Source organism: Harmonia axyridis, chromosome 2 (assembly GCF_914767665.1).
Source record: "Harmonia axyridis chromosome 2, icHarAxyr1.1, whole genome shotgun sequence".
Lineage (NCBI taxonomy): Eukaryota > Metazoa > Arthropoda > Insecta > Coleoptera > Coccinellidae > Harmonia > Harmonia axyridis.
In genome coordinates, this window is record NC_059502.1 from 2,808,322 (window position 1) to 2,833,833 (window position 25,512).

General features: G+C 37.1%; 1 protein-coding gene across 4 annotated transcripts in view; it reads left to right on the top strand.

Moving 5' to 3' along the window:
- LOC123672174 (mitogen-activated protein kinase kinase kinase 13-B) overlaps positions 1 to 5,540 on the top strand; it is a 60,973-nt gene extending 55,433 nt beyond the window's left edge. For 3 of the 4 annotated variants that reach the window (XM_045606173.1, XM_045606174.1, XM_045606171.1), the window contains 3 exons: positions 573 to 984; positions 2,577 to 2,913; positions 4,388 to 4,896. In XM_045606173.1, coding sequence (XP_045462129.1) covers positions 573 to 984; positions 2,577 to 2,913; positions 4,388 to 4,655 — 1,017 coding nt within the window. In that variant the 3' untranslated portion in view covers positions 4,656 to 4,896. Of the gene's footprint in view, positions 1 to 572; positions 985 to 2,576; positions 2,914 to 4,387 lie in introns of all 4 variants that reach the window. The other variant, XM_045606172.1, reaches the window with a different exon arrangement.
- The last annotated feature ends 19,972 nt before the right edge of the window (positions 5,541 to 25,512 follow it).

Consider the following 25,512-nt stretch of genomic DNA (forward strand, 5'->3'; position numbering starts at 1 on the left):
GATCGGTATAGAGCCATGATTACTAACTTTTGCATTCGTGAATTGAACAACCATGATGTCCAGGAGCTGAGGTTCCAACAAGACTGCACCATGTCACACAGCTCGTTCCACAATCGATTTATTGAAAGACACGTTTGATTACCTCCTAATTTCACGTTTTGGACCTGTGAATTGGCCTCCAAGATCTTGTGATTTAACACCCTGGACTACTTTCTGTGGGGCTATGTAAAGTCATTGGTCTATACGGATTAGCTACAAACCCTTGACCATTTGGAAGACAACATTCGCCGTGTTATTGCCGATATACGGCCACAAATGTTGGAGAAAGTCATCGAAAATTGGACGTCCAGATTGGACTACATCCGAGCCAGCCGTGGCGGTCATATGTCAGAAATCATATTTAAAATGTAATGCCACAAGATTATCTTGCGGATAAACAAAATTCATGTCAATATAATAATCCATCGTTGTTTTATTACAATTTAAAGTTCTATAGCTCTAAAAAAAAAACACCCTTTATAAACTACAAACAATACCCTCATTCATATCTCTAACCAAATGATCCTCCACAGTGCCCACAGAAGCCAATACTCAGACCTCCGGTGTTCACCTGCCTAGAGAAAGACTGCATACAAGAGGAGTCCGAAGCACAGACGTCCACATCACTAACGCCCTCTATGAGGTCAAGGAAGAGACATCACAGGACGAGTTCAGGGTCGCCGAGGAACTCATCTTGTTCGAGGAGCTCGAGCTACAGGAACTCGATGCTGATAGACATCGGAACACAGACAGACTACATGGATTACAGCGAGACAGACATGAGTCCTATCAGTCAACCATCGTCTGTAGGACCGTCGACGACGAAGTTGACCATGCCCAGAAGGGTGATCTTGGAACAGAAGATCGCGGATGAGAACGAAGACGAAGGTGCCAACGGCAATGGTACTGTGCAACTGCATTATATGCTACAGCCTATCAATCCAGGTATGTGTAAAGACCATCTTATCCTGGTATTCCTAGGAATTTTAGGTTTTTACTTCTTCTTCTTCTTCCACATCCATCGTTTTTTAGGTCTTCCTGGGCTTCGTTTTGCCAGTGGTGATCTATCAGGTCTTGTCCTAGCGATCTTCACGATTCGGATGACATTATAGTTCCACTGAACTTTTCTGTTCAGTACCCAATCGTTGATTTTATCTTTCTGGGTTGTGTACAGTCAAGCCACGGTGTATTGAATTTATACCGTGGTTAAACATGATTATTAGATGTGGCGCCACTGTGCTCAACGTGGCAACGTGGCAACCCCCCCCCCCCTGTCTCAACAATTACACCCTTAGCACGAGAGTATTGAGAGAGTCCTTTCTTCCTTCTCGTCCAGACCTTCAAGTCATCAACACGTGCTCGTTAAGTAACTACGCGCCGCACCACCACAGTTGTAAACCTTGTAACCAAGCAAAATATACACGTAAACACGATACAGTCTATTTCTCGTTCCCGAAAGGGTGGTACTTCATCACGCAATATTCAGGTTGTTCTCCTGAGAGCCTTGCTTTTTTGTCTATCCCATCATAAAGTGTTTTCTGTTATTATTCCAACTATTTTCATTTCTGCTGTCTCCAATATCTGGCGTGTCTCCAATGTTTCAGGTCTTGTTTCTGCTACATCTGTTAGAATAAGTCCTATAGTGCTTTCGTAAATACGTCTTTTTGAGTCAATTCTCAGATATCTGTTGTGGAACATGGTACCATAAATCTGTGAGGTTAGATGTTTCCTCAAGATTGATTTTCTGTCAGTTTGTCTTCTGATATTTCCTAAGACAATTATAGTTGCTGCCCTTGAAGCAGAGCTTCTTGAAGATCTCCTTTATGAGTCAATATTCCTTCCAGTTATCATTCATGACGAAAAAGTGTTCGAAGCTCTATCAATGACAAATTTATCTGAAAGGAGGAGTATGTGTGCCTTGGTTGTATGAGGGAGATCATCGTGTATACAGTGTAGTCCAACAAAAACTTAACACCTAGATTTTCCGTCTTTAAAATTAACACCCTTACTGTCTCTCGAATGGAGTGGCCAGCAAGAAGTCCAGATCTCAATCCGATTGAGTAGGTTTGGGACAACCTCAATAGAAGGCTGAGAAGTTCAGAAAATCATCCAGCTAGTCTTAATGACTTAGGAATCCAACTCAGAGAAATCTGGGAAGGATTAGATCAGAACATTTTGAGATCACTCATTTTGAGTATGAACCGGCGTTGCCGAGCTGTAATTAACGCAAGGGGTGGAAGTACCAAGTATTAAATCACTTATCAGCATTCCAGTATTTTGAAAATTGGTTATTTCTCTTCTTTCACATAAGATTCGGTGAAATCCTGAATTTTTCTTCCATTTAATGTGTCTTGTTTCGTTCAAAACCTTCCCGAGAGAACATAAAAAAAAAGTTATAAAGTCAATGTAGAGTTAACTTTCATTAAAATTGAGATTTTCAGAATGTGCGTTAATTATTTTGCGCAGTGTACAATAACTATGGTGTGAATAATTCGTCGAGCTTCAGTTAGTGAGATAAACCCTCTTTCTCTCTGCAGGAATACCAATTTTCACAAGATGCAGCTCCAGCAGCATGGATCAGGAAGACAACGGAAACTGTAACAACGCTGATGAGCTAATCAGGTACAGTGACGAGGACAACCTGGAGACCTTGGCTCAGAAGGTGTCTGCGTTGAAAAATGGCAACATTTTCATGGATTTGAACGGGTGCGCGGAAAATGGAAACTTGACTGACCATTACGGAAACGAGATCACCAGGAAACGGACGACTTCGGAGACTAGAGACGTGTTGGACAGCACTGAAGACGCAGCTAACGAAGACAGCTATACGGATGAAGAGGGGGAGACGTACAACCACACATTGAAGAGGAAAAGGTAAGGGAATTTGAGGTTATTAAGACCGATTCATCATTATCAACTTTTGTCTCACTTTTTTTCATCTTTATTTGAAGAGTGAAGTTCTAGAGTTGTTTTCAAAATGGGAGTTGACTGACTTTTATATGGTTTTGGCTAGTTGTTCTCAAGCCAAATTTAAGTAAGTGCGTCCCGAGATCGCTGGCGGACTCTTCAGTTAGGCAATCCAGCGATCTCTGCCTAAGAGACCCTCCATCGTGTGGAAGCGACTCTGCTGCAACGCGGCGACAACCTTAAAATCGCCGGGGCCGTATTAAAGTGTGGAGCGATGCTCATAACGCCACCTTTCGGACAAACAGAAACACTACATCAGTTGTTTTTAGTTTCGAACTACAAACGTTGTATCAATCGATAAATTAATACCAATGCCACTAATTGGTCCTCGAAGGACAAGAAATTTAAGTCGATAGCACACAAAATTATTTTTTTTGATGAAATCCAATTTGATTTGCTGTTAATATATACACTGGAATTCTAATGAGAAAAAAAAACGGACGAATAGAATATTTTCTGTTTTCGGTATTGTATGAACCGCTATTTGATTTGTATTTTACAGCTTTTGTTGGTTCAAAATAATGAATAATAATCATTTTTCCGACACATTTTGAAATTGAGTTATATTTACAGTAAGCAAGGAAAAGATTTGAAAATAAGGTAACCCATTTTCATTTGCATCTGCAAGATGATCATTCCACAATTCACTGATTGTTGCTAATCACATCATGCTTTGTCAGTATCTAGTTGAATATATTTGGAGCTTGAAGCACATACTGTTTTCATTTAGAATTTTTAGAAGTCACGTTTTTATCATTAGATTTTTTCTTAATGTAGGTGAAAATATTCCAAAAAAATTGCTTTAATTCGTTGCGAATTACACAATTCCAATTATTCAGTTTTAGTTGATTTATCTGGACTACAATAGAATTCTCTCACATAGGTCAAAAGTCGATTCAAATCATATTAAAGAGATTTTATCAAAAATAAGACATCATCAACTTTAACAATTTACAGCCTAGAAAACATCCATTCTTTCCCTTGGATTGAAAATCTGAAAAATGGGAAAAGCTCTGACATAAAATCAGAAGCTTTTGAGCCCTCGTTCATTCAAGAAATTTTGCTAGAGATTTGAAATTGTTATTTTTTATATACCTACGTATGATTACAGTTATGCCTCATAGTTAAACAACATTTGTTTTTATATCTTATAAGTTTATTCATAATAATCGTCTTCATTCAGAAAAATAAGTACTCAAACCTCTTCTGGGACACCCTGGATATACAATCACATTGTATATGGTTACATATATTAGAATCTCATCTATTTGTTCCTGTTGGTAGTACTAAGGTTAATCACAGCTTTCTTCCCACATTTATACCCGTTTCATCCAGAATAATATCGACATTGACCGAAAACTTACCAAAAATTTTTTTTCAGTCTGACTCGCAGGCCAATATATCCAGGCCGTCGCTCTGGTAGATACAAATCAGCCCTACACTTTCAAAGACAGCAGTTGGCCTCGGACGAAGGCAACACCTCAGAATACTCAGTATCGCCATCTAGCAAAAGTTCGACCTTGGAATCCATCAATACGAGCAGGACCTCGAAGGGAGCCTTGAAGAGGCCCAATGACGGTTCGGACTCCTCGTCTGATAGCGATTCCGAAGAGAATCTAACTGTAGTCACGCAAGTTCCTTGTTCGTAAGAAGATACTTAAATTAATTGATTACGTACTTTATGAGGGCATATTTTTTTGTCTCTGTTAGTAATAAATCTTAAGACTTGTACATAGAGTCATAATTTCAGTTCGGTAAGGTCTTTCATAGGTTTCAACAGTGTTTTATCTGTTCTCGGAAATGATTACAGATTTGCGATAGTTCTCAAATATTTCCTGAAACGACCTCATTGGATAATTTTATTGATTATGACTAAATCCCTTGAAGTTACCAGGGGTTCATTTTGATCATTCCAAAAAAAAAGACTGTATCGAAAATTAAGAATTCATACCTCCAGTGAACTTAATTTACTCATGAAGGATATGGTCCGTATATCACCTTGGTTACTAAGTTGGTGGTCCGTATATGTCAAATTCCTCAAAAACCGGTGACTATTTACTCAAACTTCGGTGAGTTATCTGTCACCAGAGCAACCGTACTTTTATTATGGTTAGGTTCGGTAACCACGCCCACTCCGGTTGACAGTTGTCATTTTAATTTTCAGATTATTGTTCATGAATATTTTCCATGACATCTGACACTCAAAAACGTTATAATTTCAATTATGAAACAAATACCCTTCAGAGCCATTAAAAACTATAAGTAATGGTGGATTTATGCACCGTACCTAAGAACTAAGGACTAAGAACTATGAATTAAGAACTAAACCTAAGCATTCAGTGGCGTTTATGCACTCTCTTGTTAGTTCTTAGTTAAGGCATGCGCACGTGCTCGAACTCCTTTCTATTTGTTCTATACTTTGATGTTTGACATTGATATTTATTGTGAAAAAATTAAATTAAATTTTTTCAAATACACCTAATACTTTTCATCATCGATAAACACGAATAAAGAACATAAAATGATAGAAACTGGTACTCGTTAATATTGAAATTCCATGCGACGCAGGCGCACTTCTATATTTTACCTGATCCCTTAATTCTTAGTTAACAGTTGGCCTGCTAGTGTTAGTTATGGTGGATTTATACACCAGTCCTAAGAACTAAGACAAAACCTAAGAACTTAGAACTAAGAATTGAACGCTAACAAATCAATGAGGGCGTTTATGCACGTTTTCTAAGAACTAAGAACAGTAAGAACTAACACCATCAGGCCAACTGTTGACTAAGAACTAAGGGCTTAGGTAAAATATAGAAGTGCGCGTGCGCCGAATAGAATTTCAATATTAACGAGTACCAGTTTCTATCTTTTAATGTTCTTTATTCGTGTTTATCGATGAAAAGTATTAGGTGTACTTGAAAAAATTAAATTTAATTTTCCATAATAAATATCAATGTCAAACATCAAAGTATAGAACAAATAGAAAGGAGTTCGAGCACGTGCGCATGCCTTAACTAAGAACTAACCATATAGTGCATAAACGCCAATGAATTCTTAGGTTTAGTTCTTAGTTGAACTAAGAACTATGAACTAAGTTAGTAATAGTTCTTAGGAAACGTGCATAAACGCCCTTATTGATTTGTTAGCGTTCAATTCTTAGGTCTTAGGTTTAGTATTAATTCTTAGGACTGGTGCATAAATCCACCATTATTTACAAATTGAAAGAGACCAACCATTTATAACCTCCAAAATTCTGTCAATGAAAAATTTTATTGACCATTGACAAGTGTCAAGCGGTCCGTAAATACGAAGCAGGTTACCTCAAACATTGAAAACCACTAGTAACTGCTCTAAAATTCTCGGCGATATACGGACCATACCCGAATTTTATTCGAAAATGATATTTATTACCAGATTATGGTATTGTTCTTTTGCTCGCATTGGACTTCAAGCTGTATACGTTCGTGGTTGATTTGAAAAAATTCTTGTTGTTACACTATTTTGCCTCGAATGTTCCGTATTTTATAATTAGGATAGTTGAATTTTTAGAGCCTTTTTGCCATTTTTAGCTGGCCAATTTTTCTACTGAGAGATATTATATGAAACGCGAGGACGACCTATTTTTATTGCTATGTTTTGTATAGATCTATGGAAAATTATAGATTGATGTTCTATTTATCTGAAAACTTCTTCATGTAAAGATATCTATAGTAGATAAAAACTTAATTTTTGGTAAAGTGTATACTTTTTCGAAATGTTAGATGAAAGAGTGACTTAGAAATCATCGTGAGTTTGTAAAATAGAAATAATGAAACAGAATGAAAATAAAACTAGGTACTTATTGTTGTTTATGTTGAGAGATATAAATTGACAATTTCTTTCACTTTAATTACTCACAATTGTGATTACGAGCTCTCATTTGTCCATTCTCATTAGTTTTTAAGGTAAAATGATGTGATGTGATGATATTTTTAGTTTAAGTTTGTGTTTCATTTGAGGAGCACCTATTTTACATTCCTTTTTGACTGTTGATAATTTCTTATTGATTTTTATACCTTGATTAAGTATTTGTTGTATAAGTATTCTTTATAGTTAATTATTTAAATAATTTTATTTTTCTTAATGTTTACGTGTTGTGTGTTGTATTTATTTTTTGTTTCAATCAGTTTTGAGTCATTCATCGAATAAAAAAATTTAATAATTACTTAAAATTTTTCAAAAATATTGGAGTTAAAATGTAACTGATTTTTAAACCTTTCAAGATTTTATACAATAAATGTCCAAAGATATAACGAGGAAAAATTGGAATGGTTTTTAGGATAACCAGAAAAATGGTTTCAGAACTGCAATATTGTCGTGAAATGTACATATTAGATACAATTGAAATTTCTTGTGGCTTAATTCACTGTCAATAAAACAAACACAACTACTCTGAAAAGTTTTTCATTCACAAATCTCTCAAACCTTTAAAATTTTATTTCCAATTTAAGTTTTCATCAATTGTTCATCCACAAATTGTTTGTTCATTATTTTATATTTTGTATGCATTTATTTTATGCATCAAGAAATTATCGAGCGTAAAATCGTTTCTTTGCTCCTGATTCTTATAAAAAGTGTTTGAATATTTCATTGAGACTAAGTTGGCCGATGCTGAAATACATAATTCGAAATTCTTCTCAAAATTTAAACAACCTTTCCTTTTTTTTTAAATCTCAGAACTGTTTCCAGCTTCCATGCAGCATCTTTTGTTCAAATATTAAACTTTTTTTGAGGTAGGCACCTATAATAACTTTCAAATTAATTTGTTGAAGTTGTGATGGTTTTGTGGCAGCCTGAGAGATGGCGCCACACGCTTCGTACTACATCACTGAACCCGAAAGAGGGCGCTCTATAAAAATTTGTTGAAAACAGCTACGCAAATTTTAATACACAGTGGAATATCATTCTGGAAGAAAAAAATTGGGAAATATGATACAAATAAACGTCGAAGAAAGGTGAGGAAACGCGTAGAATTTGAAATTTGCAAAGACGCTAACTGTAATATAAAGCGCCATCTATGAAATCATTTCCCAATCAAGGAACTATAACGATTTATGAATGAAGCAATCTTCACTCCTTTTTTTAAACACCCTGGTATTCAAAAATGGGGAATTAATAAGAGAATGTTGCACATAGATAGAGGATTCGAAATGAGTTGGTCTGGTTTCCTTCTAGAGGATTCTATTCGTGGTATTCATTTTGAAAGAGAAGGGGCAATGGTTCGTAGTAGGCGCCATCTGTTCCTCCCTATTCAAACTGCTCGACTTTCGCTGCAGATTCCTTGAATAAGTAAAGAATTTTGACAGAGTACTTTTCATTGTTATCTCAGAGTATAAAAATAAATTAAATTTTGAAAATTCACCGTAACAGTTGCACCAACCACATTAGGATGATTTTCAGAAGAAAATCATTTCGATGCATTTCATTTTCAAGGACCCAATCGGCAGAGATACCACCTTGATACTAATCGACGGCCTTGAGTTTTTCTGTTAATTGTATTTGAATGAGCCTCAAGACTTAAGTCTTTAGACAAAATACGGTGTAAGTTTGTTTTAGGAATGAATAATCTTCAAGATCGACGAGGACTCGACAAACCTGGGCTTTCGTCAACATTACTAAGCACAGGAGCGATATTCTCAGTTGTTCTTCAGCGACGCACACAGTTTCAATTCTTCACATTACTAATTTGTCCCAATATCTCAAATTTTTCCACCAGTTTCACTATATTGCCGGCTGAGAACTTGCTTCACAATGACTCAAAAAGGTTTTAGTTTTGTGAACTGTGACTGCAATATTTTCACCATATTATTAGTGAATTTAAACGATTTCAAAGCGTAGTTAAAGCGTGTATTAATCTATTTTTAATGATGACACCTTCAAAAGTGATTGCGGACTATTAAAAATGAAACTTCTTATTGGAAAATCCTTTGTTCATATATCCTATAGTCAATTGAGATCTCCCCAATATTAAAATTTTTAAGATCTACTCCTAATACCTATATCGGCTATATCTGGAAGTTTTCAACATCCATGTATCTGATAATGTGCAAACGAGATCTTAACCAGCTTAAATTTTCAAATAGCGAAATAAACGAAACGAGACAGCCTCATGTTTTATTTTATTTAAATTCGAAATACATTTCGCTATTTTTGAGCGCCAGAGATATTTTGGAAACTTTACCAAACGACCGATTTAGTCGGAACCATTCGATGACAGCGAAGAATTTTCGTCGAATAACTCTAAACCTCTTACCCTTGTCCCATAAAAGTCATCCTCGATAAATAAGGCCAGGTTCATTCGTTAGAGGTGCCACATCATTTGAAATAAATGTCTTCACGTCGGGCATTCGTTATCTTCGGGTAATTAAAAAAATGTAACGCTAATGTTCCTTTGTTTATGACGCGAGCTGTGTTGGAGTTTGGCAAGAAAGATTAATTTTAAAAGTTGTCCCGTGTTTCACCCACTTCAAACCCCCGCCAAACGTTCATCGGATGTTGACGCACGGTCTGAGATGACATTCGTTGGTCTTAGAGGAATTCTAAGATGCTTCGATGGATTTTATGATCTTGCTATATCATGATCAAAAATTGAATAACACTTATCAAGCCAAGGAAAGTTGCAACATCTCCTAAGTAACACATAAAGGCCCCTTGAGATCAAATTTGAGACGAAAATTTTCCAATAAAATAAAAACAAAGTATTTTCTTCTAAAATATTTGATTGTCTGCGACAATTGTTTGACTGATGATATTTCATTTTATTTATAATGAATTTCCGCCAATTAAGAACTGAATCAATTAAATACGAAAATTTTTCACTACAGATAATGAATGATTTGAAAACAATAGATCATTAATAAACAAAAAGATGTAACAACTGCCATTCAAGAACGTTACTTGAGAGTTACTTCGTTGAGACAACGGTTTGCAACCGCTCGCCTCCTTCAAAATCAGCTTGAGCAAACTCATGGGGTGCAAATTAGAACTCAGACAATAAAAAATCGCCTCAGAGAATATGATTTGAGGCCTCGTGTCGCAGCAAGAAGCCCAGTTCTTACCCTAGCCCATCGAAGGGCGCGTTTGGATTTTGCGAGAGAGCATATCCATTGGGAAGAGGCTGATTGGGAGAGAGTTCTCTTCACAGATGAGTCTAGATTCTGCCTCTACCATTGTGAAATACGTTCCCTTGTATACAGAGGTCCACATGAAAGATATGCTCAGTGCAATTTCCTGAATACTACTGGTTTCGGGGGAGGATGGATTATGGTATGGGGTGGAATATCTTTGACTGCTCGCACAGACCTAGTGGTCGTTGATAATGGAGCTATGAATGCTGATAGGTATATAAGGAATATTCTTGAAGAGCATGTAGTGCCATTTGCCCCATACATTGGTGAAAATTGCATTTTTATGGACGATAATGCCCGACCCAATCGTGCGTGCATCGTTTAGGAGTACCTTGAAGAGGTTGAAGTCTCTCGAATGGAATGGCCAGCAAGAAGTCCAGCTCTCAATCCGATTGAACAGGTTTGGGACACCCTCAATAGAAGGCTGAGAAGTTCAGAAAATCATCCAACTACTCTTAATGACTTAGGAATCCAACTCAGAGAAATCAGGAAAGGATTAGATCAGAACATTTCAAAATCACTCATTTTGAGTATGAACCGTCGTTGCCGAGCTGTAATTAACACAAGGGGTGGAAATACCAAGTATTAAATCACTTATCAGCATTCCAGTATTTTGAAAATTGCTTATTTCTCTTCTTTCACATATGATTCGGTGAAATCCTGAATTTTTCTTCCATTTGATGTGTCTTGGTTCGTTCAAAACCTTCCCGAGAGAACATAAAAAATAAGTTATAAAGTCAATGTAGAGTTAACTTTCATTAAAATAGATTTTCATAATGTGCGTTAATTTTTTTGCGCAGTGTATATCAGAAATTTAGAAAACAAACTTCAAGCGCGCCAAACGACGTGAAACAACCGATGACACTAGGAGAGCAAAAGTTGCCAAACCTTGAATTTATTCATAACGATATAGTAAAATTGCGGATTTGAAAAAATATCACAATCCGACAACGTAATCTAACCATTTTGGGGACATTTAAAATTTGCGTATACTTCCTCTACCTATATGTTTATTATTCTATGGATCTAGACGCACAAAAACGTCTTATAATTCATAGAGTATGATTTATCATAGAATATGAACATCTAGGCGTTTTTTCGCTTCGAACATTAATGTTCATTATAGAATATTGAATCAAAATCTCAATTTTAAATTCAAATAGATCCAGTTATTAAGAAACGTCTAAAAGCCACTCGAATTATATGGTGCGCACTGCAAAATTTTTAGGATCTCAATATCTCTCGTTCCACTGATCTGTTTTTGATGAAATTTAGGTATTCAGGTTGAGATATAAGTAATTCAACAGGAAGTTCAGCTCTTCCGAATATACCAAAAACGAAAAAACCCCCATTAGCATATTGCTTTTTCATCTGTTCCCAACAATTCTACCAACAACAACAAATAAATACACCGATATTAATAACACAAACAGTTCCCAAAAACCCATCACCGTTTCTTTCATGAAACAATATATCGCTAATGAAAGCGACCGCTCCAAGCTGTTTACCCATGGACAACATCCTCGGAACACCCAGGCGCCGGGATCCCACCAAAAACAAAAGATGTTCTGCGGGGGTGATTCAATTTTAAACAAATCAGCGGGAAGGCATCAAGACATCAAAGCCGAAGAGAGCCTGCTTTGTTATTTACGAGGTGTCCGCTGGCAGTTGTCGGTTATATGTTTTTCCGAACAGAAATAGATATATTGCGGCTTCGGTTAACGGGGAAAATCTCTAGGAATTAGGAAACTGGATAAATTACAAGACGTCAGCGATGATTTAGTTAGGTACGTTACAATGGAACAGCTTTGACAAACTTTGTTTTCAAATTTTTTCGTTTGACAAATGTCGTACAAGAGTGGGTTTTGGTATAATGATATTGTTGTATGGTTGAGTAGTGGACGAGGAATGATGTCTGGTTTTACGATGTTACTAAAATTGTAGTAATTGTGTCGATTTATTATTTTGGTACACTGCAAAATTCACATTTTTATATAATGTGGAGTAAGGTCAGGTTAGTCAACATTTATCAAGTACAGCTGGACCCATTTTCATGATCTTTGATTAGGTGGATTCATATCAGACTAAAGTAGTAGAATATAATTATCAAAACATCAGAAAATATCAGGTGTACAACTTTGCTTCCGCCGTTTTGCAATAGATAGCTGTAGCGGTAAGTGGTAGTCGAAATAAATAGATCGTAGATGTCATACAAATAGCTTAGGTATTCGTAAACACAACGCCATCGAAATATTAGTGGATTTGTATCTTCATCATAATGTTATTCTTGATTAAATATGTCAGCTTACTAGCCACAATCTCGTCATTTGCGGAAGGTTTTGATTTTCTGCTTTAATACAATGCGCAAAAAAATTAACGCACATTCTGAAAATCTCAATTTTAATGAATGTTAACTCTACATTGACTTTATAACTTATTTTTTATGTTTTCTCGGGAAGGTTTTGAACGAAACAAGACACATTAAATGGAAGAAAAATTCAGGATTTCACCGAATCTTATGTGAAAGAAGAGAAATAAACAATTTTCAAAATACTGGAATGCTGATAAGTGATTTAATACTTGGTATTTCCACCCCTTGCGTTAATTACAGCTCGGCAACGACGGTTCATACTCAAAATGAGTGATTTTAAAATGTTCAGTTGTTACCCGTGGTCTACCCTGTCCTGGTCTTCGGACATTCATACCTGTCTCCCTGAATCGCTGCAACATTCTGGACACACTTGTATGGGAAACTCCAAACCTTTCTGCAATTCTTGTGTATGTCCACCCTTCTTCTCGCAAAACTACCGCTTGGGCACATTCCTCTTGGGTCAAATTGCGTGTTTCGCGTTGCATAGCGATCGAGTGTAGAAAATTAAACGAAAGAAAAACTATTGATCGAGAACAACTGATTTCAGAATGGAACCAATACATTCAAAATCTGATAATCTCATCTTTTTTATTCCTGCTGGGAAAAAACATCTGTATTGAAGAAAAACGTTGAAAGTGGATAACATATGCATGCATAATTCTGATAAAAATATTTATCATTGAGAACACCTTCAGTTGTAGAATAAATTTGAGATTTCCATAATGTGCATTAATTTTTTTGCGCAGTGTATGAAAAAATTTGAGGCTCAGGCTCATCGAATGCTCTCAAATACCTATGGTGAGGCCGCTATTAGTGAAAATGTGACTGGAGACTGAATTTTAAGCCATTTTTCTTCCTAATAATTTTCCATCTGGATATGCTATCAAATTTCGACGTCCCTCAATGGGGATTCTATATTGTTCATCATTAGAGAAAAGACTATTGTGCATTTGAAATTGAAATGGTAAAAAATAAAAATTTCGGTTTTATTTTTTGAGAGATAAATTCGATGGCACTTCTACTTATTCGAAGATTTTTTCCAAAATCGAAGATATAACGATGAGGCGATGAAGATCAACACCCACTCGTTAGAATCAGTTTGCCGAAATGTCTAGGACGAGCACAAAAGCGTCCATAATTACAGTCAGAGGTAGAAACGAAACGTCGAACGGCCTGCCAAAAGACGTCTGATCTATCATTAGCAGCCTGCTAAACCCATACAGGACTGTTTTAAATCAAAGAGATTGCACTTGGGCACCCACACAGGCAATCGGAACATTTAAAAGGGAATAATTACAAATGCCAACAAAGATCTAATTGGCGGGTTGCTTTAAGACGAAAATGCGAGTTATAATTGTTCGCCTTCAGCGCAGGTCTAGACGTTTTTCGGCCCGGCCGTATTGTCTCGGGAAGGTTCTCCGCACCAAACCGTTTTTTAATGTTTATAATATGCGACCTGAACAAACACTATCATTACCAAATTATTATTTTTTCTGAAAGATGATAACCGTTATTTCGTTTTATAATGGAAAATTATTATTTTAGTTGATCGCCCTTTCAAATTATGCCGACGATAAGTATTATTTTTCTGCCGTTCGCTTTGTGGTACCACGGAATTTTGCATATAATGCCTTTTATTAGCATCTCGAATTTGGCCATCAACTGAAATTTATTCGGGATCTTAATTTTTCTCTGTGGCGTTTTGACGATAAAGAGCATTCCGGCTCTGAGAATTGGATTACGTTATTTTTTAACGATCGTGAATCATAATCCTTGTTCTATTAAATGAAAGGCGTGTGAAACTAAAGATTAAAGCACATTGTGGATTGAATAAGTGTGTTTATAGTCCTTTTATCGTGGACGGCTAACTTTTTGAATTCTGTGAAGTTTTCGTAAGTAATTGCACAAGTGCATCAAAATTACCGATAATTTTGCATGACAGCGTGTTGTCATGAAAACTGCATGAGTTCACCCTCCACTTTCGGTGTCGGGATCTTTCTCCAAAAATGAAAATGACCGAATGCAGTTTTTCAAAGAAAACACGCTGGAATGCGAAATTATCTGTTTGGGCATCTCAATACTTGCTTTACTATTTTCTTCATCACGTAGTGAGGTATTTTGCGTTGAAATATGTAAAGGGTGTTTTTTAGAGCTATAGAACTTCAAATTGCAATAAAACAACGATGGATTATTCGATTGACATGAATTTTATTAATCCGCAAGATAATCTTGTGGCATAACATTTTAATTATGATTTCTGGCATATGACCGCCACGGCTGGCTCGGATGTAGTCCAATCTGGACGTCCAATTTTCGATGACTTTTTCCAACATTTGTGGCCGTATATCGGCAATAACACGGCGAATGTTGTCTTCCAAATTGTCAAGGGTTTGTGGCTTATCCGCATAGAGCAATGACTTTACATAGCCCCATAGAAAGTCTAGCTGTGTTAAATCACAAGATCCTGGAGGCCAATTCACAGGTCCAAAACGTGAAATTAGGCGGTCACCAAACGTGTCTTTCAATAAATCGATTGTGGCACGAGCTGTGTGACATGTTGCGCCGTCTTGTTGGAACCACAGCTCTTGGACATCATGGTTGTTCAATTCAGGAATGAAAAAGTTAGTAATCATGGCTCTATACCGATCACCATTGACTGTAACGTTCTGGCCATCATCGTTTTTGAAGAAGTACGGACCAATGATTCCACCAGCCCATAAAGCGCACCAAACAGTCAGTTTTTCTGGATGTAACGGTGTTTCGACATACTCTTGAGGATTAGCTTCACTCCAAATGCGGCAGTTTTGTTTGTTGACGTAGCCATTCAACCAGAAGTGCGCTTCATCGCTAAACAAAATTCGCTTATGAAAATCGGGATACGTATTCCGCACAGAACCATTATTTTCGAAATGAAATTGCACTATTTGCAAGCATTGTTCAGGCATGATATTCATGATGAATTGCCAAACCAAACTGAGAATAAATCACTTGACAGCTGTTAAATCGGCCGCCATCTTGAACAGTAATGCCAACTTAAAGTTATATACCTCGAAAAAAACACCCTTTACATATTTTAACACAAAATACCTCACTACGTGATGAAGAAAATAGTAAAGCAAGTATTGAGATGCTGAAATTGTTTATCAGTTACTTCTAAACACAAGTGTTAATATTATTATCAGCAGAAACAATCAATTGATCAACTGCAAAACGTGTATTTCATGATGCTACAAGATCCGCTTGAATATTTCGTAACTTTCAGAAAAATTAAATTTTTCCAAAACGTCACCACTTCGAGGTTTCCCAGGATCTATAGGTGCTCGTGAATTCGTCTAGATCTAGAGCCCGAAGGAACACCGACTTAATTGTTTATGATCGGAGTAAATTGTGTTCCCAAACCGCCGATAATGCCTAGGTTATGGATGGCAAACACAGGGAGAATGTTTGAAACAAGCATGTTTGCCGTTTGTTGGGTGGCAACGCCCAGATTTACAAGAGTGCATTATGTTGTTCTCGATCTTGTTATTGGCTCTCGCTAATTAAAATAGATATATCCGGGAACTGGCGCGATCCGACGGTGTTTTCTCTTGGAATTCGGTATTTTCGCCTATCTGCAATTGTTGATTAGGCTTTCTGATTGGAAAGTTGCAATTAACTGTGTTTTAAACTCACTATATGAATGCTAACTCGCTTTTTGCAACTCTTATGAAGAAGTTCGTCGCAAAAAAACGCCTAGGTGTTCATTGTCTATAAAAATAATTATACTCTATGGTAACTTAGAATGTTAAAGCGTTTTTATGCGATGAATTTCCGTCTGGCTCTAATTCAATCATGGTCTTGCAGAGGTCCTCGTAATAAAACGCCTCATTATGATATTCTATGATTCGGCATAAATGTCTAAGACGTTTTTTCGCGACAAACTTTCCTTTTGAATGTGACAATACGCGTGTGATGACGTCACACACCGCCATTTTAGTTCTTCTGACAGTGTTTGGAATCCAAACAAACAAATTGTCATTCAAAGTAGTACGTTGCCGTTGAAGAAATTGGCTTATTTTGATAAATAAGATTATTTAAGGAACGATTTTACTATTAATTGATAGACAGAAGGAACGAGATTAATGCCAGAAAGTTCGAACTTGAAGTTCAACTAATAAACACGGCTTTTTACAAAATCTGGGGAATGATACAGGATTCAAACTTACTGGTATTAACCCCGTTCCTTCTGTCTATCAATTAATACCGAAAGCGTTCCTCAAATTCTCTTATTTATGAAAATAAGCCAATTCCTTCAACGACACCGTACTAATTTGAATGACAATTTATTTGTTTGGATTCCGAACACTGACAGGAGAATCAAAAATGGCGGTGTGTGACGTCACACTAATAGAGCATATTTCCAACTTTTTTTTTTTCGTCGCGAAAAAAACGTAAGTGGAGAAGTTTTGTAACCCAGAATTCCAGCAATATCAAGACGGCAAAATTCGGTCATGCGTCTCAAGTAATTGAATCCAACTTCTTCGCAGACATCGCCCCAAAATCGCAATCCAAATTGAGGGGCGGATCCAATCGTGGTCTCAAGAATGATACATCATAAAAAGAATGACCTGTTTAAGGGAAACAACTGAAGAAGAAAGGTCCTAGTCACGATAACATGTTCTTGCGTCGGGTACTACCGTTAATGAGGTTTTTATAACCTAACCCCGAGGTTAATTCATATGTAATTTAAGAGGAATTTCGTTCTATAAAGCCGCCCACACAACCAGTTTAATAAGGTTCTGTAACGACTATCTTTTCGGAGATTGAAGTAGTTCGGTTGATTATAGAGTTTGAGTGAAAAAAATTTAACGGCTTTCTTGCTCTTCCTTACTCCGTCCGATGGAGTTATTACAGCTTGCGTCTTGCAAGGAGTGACCACACAAAAATACTTACTACATTAAACACTTGTTCACAATGTGAATATGAAATTATTAAAATCATTTTCAATCATGATTAATATAAATATAACCATTTTTGTTATTTTCTTTACAAGACTGCGATTACTGTTCAAGATGGCGACCGATTCAGCAGCTGTCAAGTGATTTATTCTCAGTTTGGTTTGGCAATTCATCATGAATAGACTCACGCCTGAACAACGCTTGCAAATAGTGCAATTTCATTTCGAAAATAATGGTTGTGTGGAATACGTATCGCGCACTACGTCCATTTTATTTTGTTTAGCGATGAAGCGCACTTCTGGTTGAATGGCTACGTCAACAAACAAAACTGCCGCATTTGGAGTGAAGCTAATCCTCAAGTGTATGTCGAAACACCGTTACATCCAGAAAAACTGACTGTTTAGTGCGCTTTATGGGCTGGTGGAATCATTGGTCCGTACTTCTTCAAAAACGATGATGGCCAGAACGTTACAGTCAATGGTGATCGGTATAGAGCCATGATTTCTAACTTTTTCATTCTGAATTGAACAACCATGATGTCCAGGAGCTGTGGTTCCAACAAGACGGCGCAACATGTCACACAGCTCGTGCCACAATCGTTTGGTGACCGCCTCATTTCACGTTTTGGACTTGTGAATTGGCCTCCAAGATCTTGTGATTTAACACCGCTAGACTACTTTCTGTGGGCCAATGTAAAGTCATTGGTCTATGCGGATAAGCCACAAACCCTTGACCATTTGGAAGACAATATTCGCCGTGTTATTGCCGATATACGGCCACAAATGTTGGAAAAAGTCATCGAAAATTGGACGTCCAGATTGGACTACATCCGAGCCAGCCATGGCGGTCATATGCCAGAAATCATATTTAAAATGTAATGCCACAAGATTATCTTGCGGATAAATGAAATTCATGTCAATCGAATAATCCATAGTTGTTTTATTGCAATTTAAAGTTCTATAGCTCTAAAAAACAGCCTTTACTTAATACCCTATGATTCGTTTGTGTATATAAACATCAAGGCATTCTTTGTGCGGTGAACTCTACGAGGTTTAATATTGTCACATTAAAAAGGGAAGTTTGTAGCGAAAAAACGTCTTAGACATTCATGCCCAATCATAGAATATCGTAAGAAGGCGTTTTATTACGACAAACTTTACAAGACCACGAAGAAAAGTCCATAGAGTATGATTCGTCATAGAATATCAACACCTAGGCGTTTTTTTGCGACATACATTGCTTTTTGTCATTTGAAGAATGCCATGCTTTGGACTGTACCTTCTTTTCTCTAATTCTGTGGTTATTCCGTTCATTCTTCCACATCTTGTGGAACAAAATCGTGCGAGAATATATCAGAAACGCATAGTTTTCATGGTTATATTTTATTATTCTATGTTGGTACTCCGAACTTTCCGCCACGGCTTTATCTGTCAATTCATCAATTTGCCTTAAAGAAATCAGTTCTGCCAACCAACATTTTTCAATGCAAAAATCACTAAAATATATTTATGGAAATATTTCATTAATTTCAATGAAAATGCAATGAATTAGAGAAAATAATGTATAATACTCGTACAGAAGGCTCATTCTACCACTCGTTCATTCCAAAACTCGCCACTTCGTGGCTCGTTTTTGAATTTTGAACTCGTGGAAGAATATCAATGCCTTCTGCACTTGTATTATGAATAACTATTCTACAATATCTTCGCTTGATGATTATGACAACTGTTCAACCTTAACCCGATACAATCCCTCGATCCCCAATAGTAGCACTTTCAATCCGTTCCCCCTTCACCGCTCCAAAAATAATAATGACTTATGCCCGGACAACACGCTACTTGAGAAAAAAGGTGACTGAAACAGGGACCAGGCGGCGTGTAAATGCAAATATCTGAGTTATAGCCAAAAGATATTAGTAAATAACATGGAGCATAATAGTGGCAACTAGATTTATCGGCAAAGATTGCATGTATGTTCATTGTAGGGAAGATCTCGGACATTAATAATACAATTAATATTCTAGCTCGCCGAGTCACGAGCGGAGCTCTCTTGATCACGTCGTTTCTCGTTTCGGTCAGGTGAATGTGGACTGAAAGGGCGCATTTGTTGTGCCTCGCCCAGTGGTGAACGGGCGATTCAATTATTGCTGGAAAAATTTTGTTGTAACGGTATGTTGATAGGAAAAGTATTTTGAAAGTAAAACGGCGGATTTTATAGAGTGGTTTGTTTACTAGTTACTTCTATCTTACGGAGTTAAGTCCCGGGCCTGGCATACAGATGGCACCACTAGGACGATACAACTCGTTAGTACCAAGTTTCAAAAGATGCGTGTCAACATTTCGAAACATTGAGTTGAGTTCGTTACATTTATTGTTGTTTGAGAAATGGATAAAAACGAGTTTCGTGTATTGATCAAACACTGTGTTATTCAGAATCTGCTCCATCGACAACAATGATTAAAAGGTGGGATTTTTGCATGCTATATTTTTCATTGAGTTTCATAAAAAAATGAAAACCATCAACAGTAAACATAACGCTATTGTATGAATTAAATGCAGAAATGAAGAAGAAATGTCCCCAAATGTAAATGAAAAAAATCCTTCTTCACTAAGATAATCCTCCTTGTCGCGAATCAACTAAAACCATTGCACCTTCCAAATAATGCTTGACCATACCAGCTTATTCTCCAAATCTGGTTCACAGTGATTACTGGCTTTTTGCAGAACTCAAAAGAAAGCTCCAGGGAAAGAAATTTGTTTCTAATGAAGAAGCCGAGGTTGCCCCATCAAACAACCAAGTGCGTTGCAAAAAAATGCCTAGGTATTCACATCCTCTGACGAATCATTCTCTATGGTAACTTAGAATGTTAAGGCGTTTTTGGGCGACGAGTTAGTTGTAATAAAACGTTTTCATGATATTCTATGATTCGGCATAAATGTCTAAGACGTTTTTTGCGACAAACTTTCCTTTTGCAGTATTAACTAAGTTCTATTTTTTGAAAGATAAATCATAATTGAAAATGATTTTATATGCGCATTTATATTCTGGGAGAATCGAAGACTCTGTAACTAAATATCCTCAACTAAAGAACATCTGAATAAGGGAAGTTCAATCATTTTATCCAAAATAACCTCAGATTTCTAAATTCAATAATAAAAAATGGCAAGATCCCAATATTTATGATCTTTGATTTTTTGATTTGGTCTCTGACCCGAAAAACATCGATACCATAAAATCAAAATTGAGGAATCCACTGAAATGAACTCAGGAGCTCTTGAGCGCATGTTCATCCATAGGCCAATTGTACCCTTGGAGACCACAAACTTAATATAGTTATTGGATCAAATTTGAGAACGAATTAGTCATAATTGAGTAGAACCTCATCGTATAAGACCATTATCAGCTCATAGTTTGAAAATTACAGAGATTGTGACGAAATGAAAGGTTCACACTTACAGAGAACATGGCTGATCTGAGTTGTGTGATAGTGTGATATACAGGGTGGCCATTTGAAAACGAAACAGACGAGATTACAGACGAAATAAAGTTTTTCGATAGAAATGCTCGGACAGATCGATTTCTGTTTCGAGGGGGACAACTTAAGATGTAGGTTACGGACGCATAGCGCTTCAACCCTTGCTGCTACAACCCTCACCCCCAAATTTTGAATAGGGAAGATGGGGTGAGTGATACCTCAATTTAAAGGTATTTTTATACTGATTTCAGCACAGTAATTGTTTTTTCATTTAGTTCTCGAAATATTCTTAACTAAGTATTTGAAAATGAAGTGATGTTTTCATGGCCCTCGAGTAATCGACATTTTGAGCTTCAAAACAACCATGACTGTGTCTTCCTTCCTAACTAACTAACGCATGAATATTTCGAGAACTAATGCATAAAATGAAAAAACAATTACTTTTAAAGGTTATAGGACTTCGACAATCAATATTAAGTTGCAGAATATAGGTTTTTATGTCGATAATTAAAAAATGTTATTCTTCCAAACGATCTCAAAAACCTTTCATTGGAAATAATACACCTGATGCACACTCTATTAGATCATCCTCTTGTTTGTCACTTCGAACTGAAACTAATGTAAAAACATCCAACAATTGGCATTAGCAGACAAAAACAAGAAATCATTTCCCAGAACTCAGAAACATTAATTACTTCTACCTCTTCGTGTCCCTCCAAACACATCATTACAGCAATTGCTGGACCAGAAGTGGCACAAATCCAAGACGAATCGTCTAAAAGGGGGGAAAACAACGACGATAAATCAAAAACAATTCATTTCGAGTCAACGTTTAAGAGCATCGCGTGTTCTGCTCGAATCCCGCCGAACGTATAATTTTTTTCTAGAGGGTGGGGAAATTTAAAGAGCTATTGAGCGGTGTTTTTCGTTGCCCCGGGCGATGAGGATGCTGCAGGACTGAAAACTGAACGATTATAACGCGCGTGGGTCCCTAAACGTCTAATTGCAGAGTGTCTGCGGGAATCTAGAAATCCAAGGTGTAATTAGATGGTGAATTGTGAGTGGAAGTCTCGGTATGAATTCTAATGGCGAGATTATTTAAGGAAATTCAAAGAGATGAAGGGAGGGAAATTGAAAGGGATAACTTTCCTAGGCCTCTGTAAGACCTCTCAGAAGCTAATAGAGCTTGCGCGAGTTAAGATTAAAGGCAGGTTTGGAATAGCCAACCTGCTGACCCGATTTGAGTACCCTCGATTTTTTGCACTGAGCTGGCACCAATACATTTTATGGGTAAAATTTCAATGATATTGAATATTGGCTCATAATAATGAATGTGTACAAATTGAATCAGATAAAGAAGATACATAGGCGTACAACTTTGCTTCCGCCATGTTTCCGAAATTGGAGGCTTTATTGTAAAAAACTGGTCATACATTTATGATTCAAAGTATTGTCCATTGCTGGCCTTTACTTTCTCTCATCTTTCGGGAAGCATAGGAATCCAGCGTTGAAAAAACTGGTCATCTTTTGCAGCGATCCACAAATCGATCCAATTTTTTACTGCTGGTCAGCCAGGCCGTGTGTCATTGATTGAAACAAGTGATAGTCCGAGGGAGCAACGTCTGGAGAATACGGCGGGTGGGGTAGGACTTCCCATTTCAACGTTTCCAAGTATGTCTTGACCTCTTTCGCAACATGAGGTCGAGCAATTCATGCTGTAAAATCACTTTATCAATATCTTTCGTTGTATTGCAGCCGTTTGTCTCTCAATCCTCGACTCGAACGCATTAATTGCGTTCGATAACGATCACCTGTGATTGTTTCAGTCGGTTTTCAACAACTCATATGCATGGCCGGGATATCCCCATGATTTTCTGCGTTTGTATCAACGCAATGAACCCATTTTTTGTCTCTAGTTACAATGCTATGAAGAAATCCCTTCCCTCTTCGCCTTGCAAGCAGCTGTTCACAAGCAAACCCCGTTCAACTCGTACGCACCCAATTTCCTTGTTATTGAATAATTTCCATGACTTTCAGGCGTTTTGAAATTGCTTGTTGCGTCACTCCAAATCATCCTGTCAATTCTTGTTCCGTTTGCAACGAGTCTTGATCAAGTAATGCCTTCAATTCTGTATCTTCGAAAACCTTCTCTCTTCCACCGTCATGCTGCTCTTCAATGTCGAAATCACCGTTCTTGAAGCGTTGAAACCTCTCTCGGCATGTTATTTCACTAATAGCGGCCTCACCATAGGTATTTGAGAGCATTCGATGAGCTTCAGCCGCAGATTATTCATATTAAAGCAGAAACTTAAAACCTCCCGCAAATTATGAGAATTTGGCTCGTAAGCTGACATGTTTAATCGAGAACTTTATGATACAGACACAAATGGACTAATATTTCAATTGTGTTAGGGTCACGAATACCTAAGCTTATTGTATGGCATCTACAATCAATTTATTGCGATTACCACTCACCGCTACAGCCATCTATTGCGAAACAGCGGTAGCAAAGTTGTACCGGGTTTTTCACCATAATTTGATCCCCCTTTAACTTTGTTACTAAAAGAGGTACAAAAAATTTTTTCAACAAAAGTTTCACGAAATCGACTAGTGTTTTCTAAAATGATTTCAAAAAATCAAATATATATAGAGTGGGCAACATATTGAATGCAACTTCATTTTTTTCAAATCGAGCACCCTGTATATTTTTCTATATTTGACTAGCTCTTCTTCCCCTGATCTCGAATATATAACATATTATGTTTGGTCTATCTCTCTTACCACAGAGTTTCATATTTTAAGAACCACCTAGCATGCTCAGTAATCAGTTTTCAAGTGGTAGGCTGCGATAACTCAAAATGCCCTTTTTAGAGTTCCAATTTATAGTGACAAACGTATGTCATATATCGTTAACAACGAGATAACTCAAAAAAGGGCATTTTGAGTTATCGCAGTCTACCACTTGAAAACTGATTACTGGAGCATGCTAGGTGATTCTTAAAATTTGAAACTCTGTAATACTCAGAATAAGAGAGATAGACCAAACATATGTTATATATTCGAAATCAGGGGAAAAAGAGCTAGTCAAATATAGAAAAATATACAGGGTGTTCCATTTGAAAAAATGAAGTTGCATTCAATATGTTGCCCACTCTGTATATATTTGATTTTTTGAAATCATTTTAGAAAACACTAGTCGATTTCGTGAAACTTTTGTTGAAAACATTTTTTGTACCTCTTTTAGTAACAAAGTTAAAGGGGGGTCAAATTATGGTGAAAAACCCGGTACACCTAATAATTACTAAAATTTTCTCAGGTCACTTTAAGAAATGTTGTCTGGAACCAAATTCGTAAAACATCTGCGCCACCAATTCAAGTTCGAATTTCAGTTCAACCAAGTTGTGTGTGTATGAGTACATAGCAGATTCGAAACGTACTCAACTCCGAGCTACTCTTCACATCTACATTAACGTCATATGCACCACAGAGCACCGTAAGTCATCACGCATGAATCTCCACCAAGTAACGGCGGAATCGATAAAGTAGTCATAGAATGCGTCGGCCGCGAATGAATCACTGAAATCTATGTACCCCGATGTCACATCTCATTGTCCGGCGACCACGAATAACTAAATCAACATTATGCTATTCTGTGCAAATCTCGAGGCATAGAAATAAGCCGCTTGAGTTGACGTCGGCCTCCTACTCTTTGTATTTTATTCATTGCGCATTCATGAAAACAGCTCAGTATTTACATCGCAATCTCCAGCCTTATGGTCATACAAATTATCAACTAAATGGCAATTTATAAATTTCTACGGTGCTCTCTGTGTAGGTATTGAACTTTGGCGGCTCGACTTACAACTAAATAAATCGGGGAATGGTACGTTTCGCCTTTCATAGATGGTATAATGCCCTGGAGTGTATTCTTAACATCATCTTGGGAGATGGAAATGGGACCGTGGACAGCGTTCGCTTTTCCCGAGAGTTGTAATCAACTTCGATCGGCAGATTTATAACATACTCATCAAGAGAACGTCAGGAATTACTGTGGTGTCTTCTTCCTCTACAAGGTACCCAAAAAGAGTAGATGACAGCGAATGGGGTCGGCTAGTCAACAACCATGTATGTCGTTGATTTTTGGGTAGGTTCTTCAACTTTCTTAACGTAAAGTTCGTTGGACAAAAACGCCTTGTGAAGGGTGTTTTTTTCGAGGTATATAACTTTAAGTTGCCATTACTGTTCAAGATGACGACCGATTTAACAGCTTTCAATTGATTTATTCTCAGTTTGGTTTGGCAATTCATTATGAATAGACTCACGCATGAACAACGCTTGGAAATAGTGCAATTTCATTTCGAAAATAATGGTTCTGTGCGGAATACGTATCGCGCACTACGTCCATTAGCGATGAAGCGCACTTCTGGTTGAATGGCTACGCCAACAAACAAAACTGCCGCATTTGGAGTGAAGCTAATCCTCAAGTGTATGTCGAAACACCTTTACATCCAGAAAAACTGACTGTTTGGTGCGCTTTATGGGCTGGTGGAATCATAC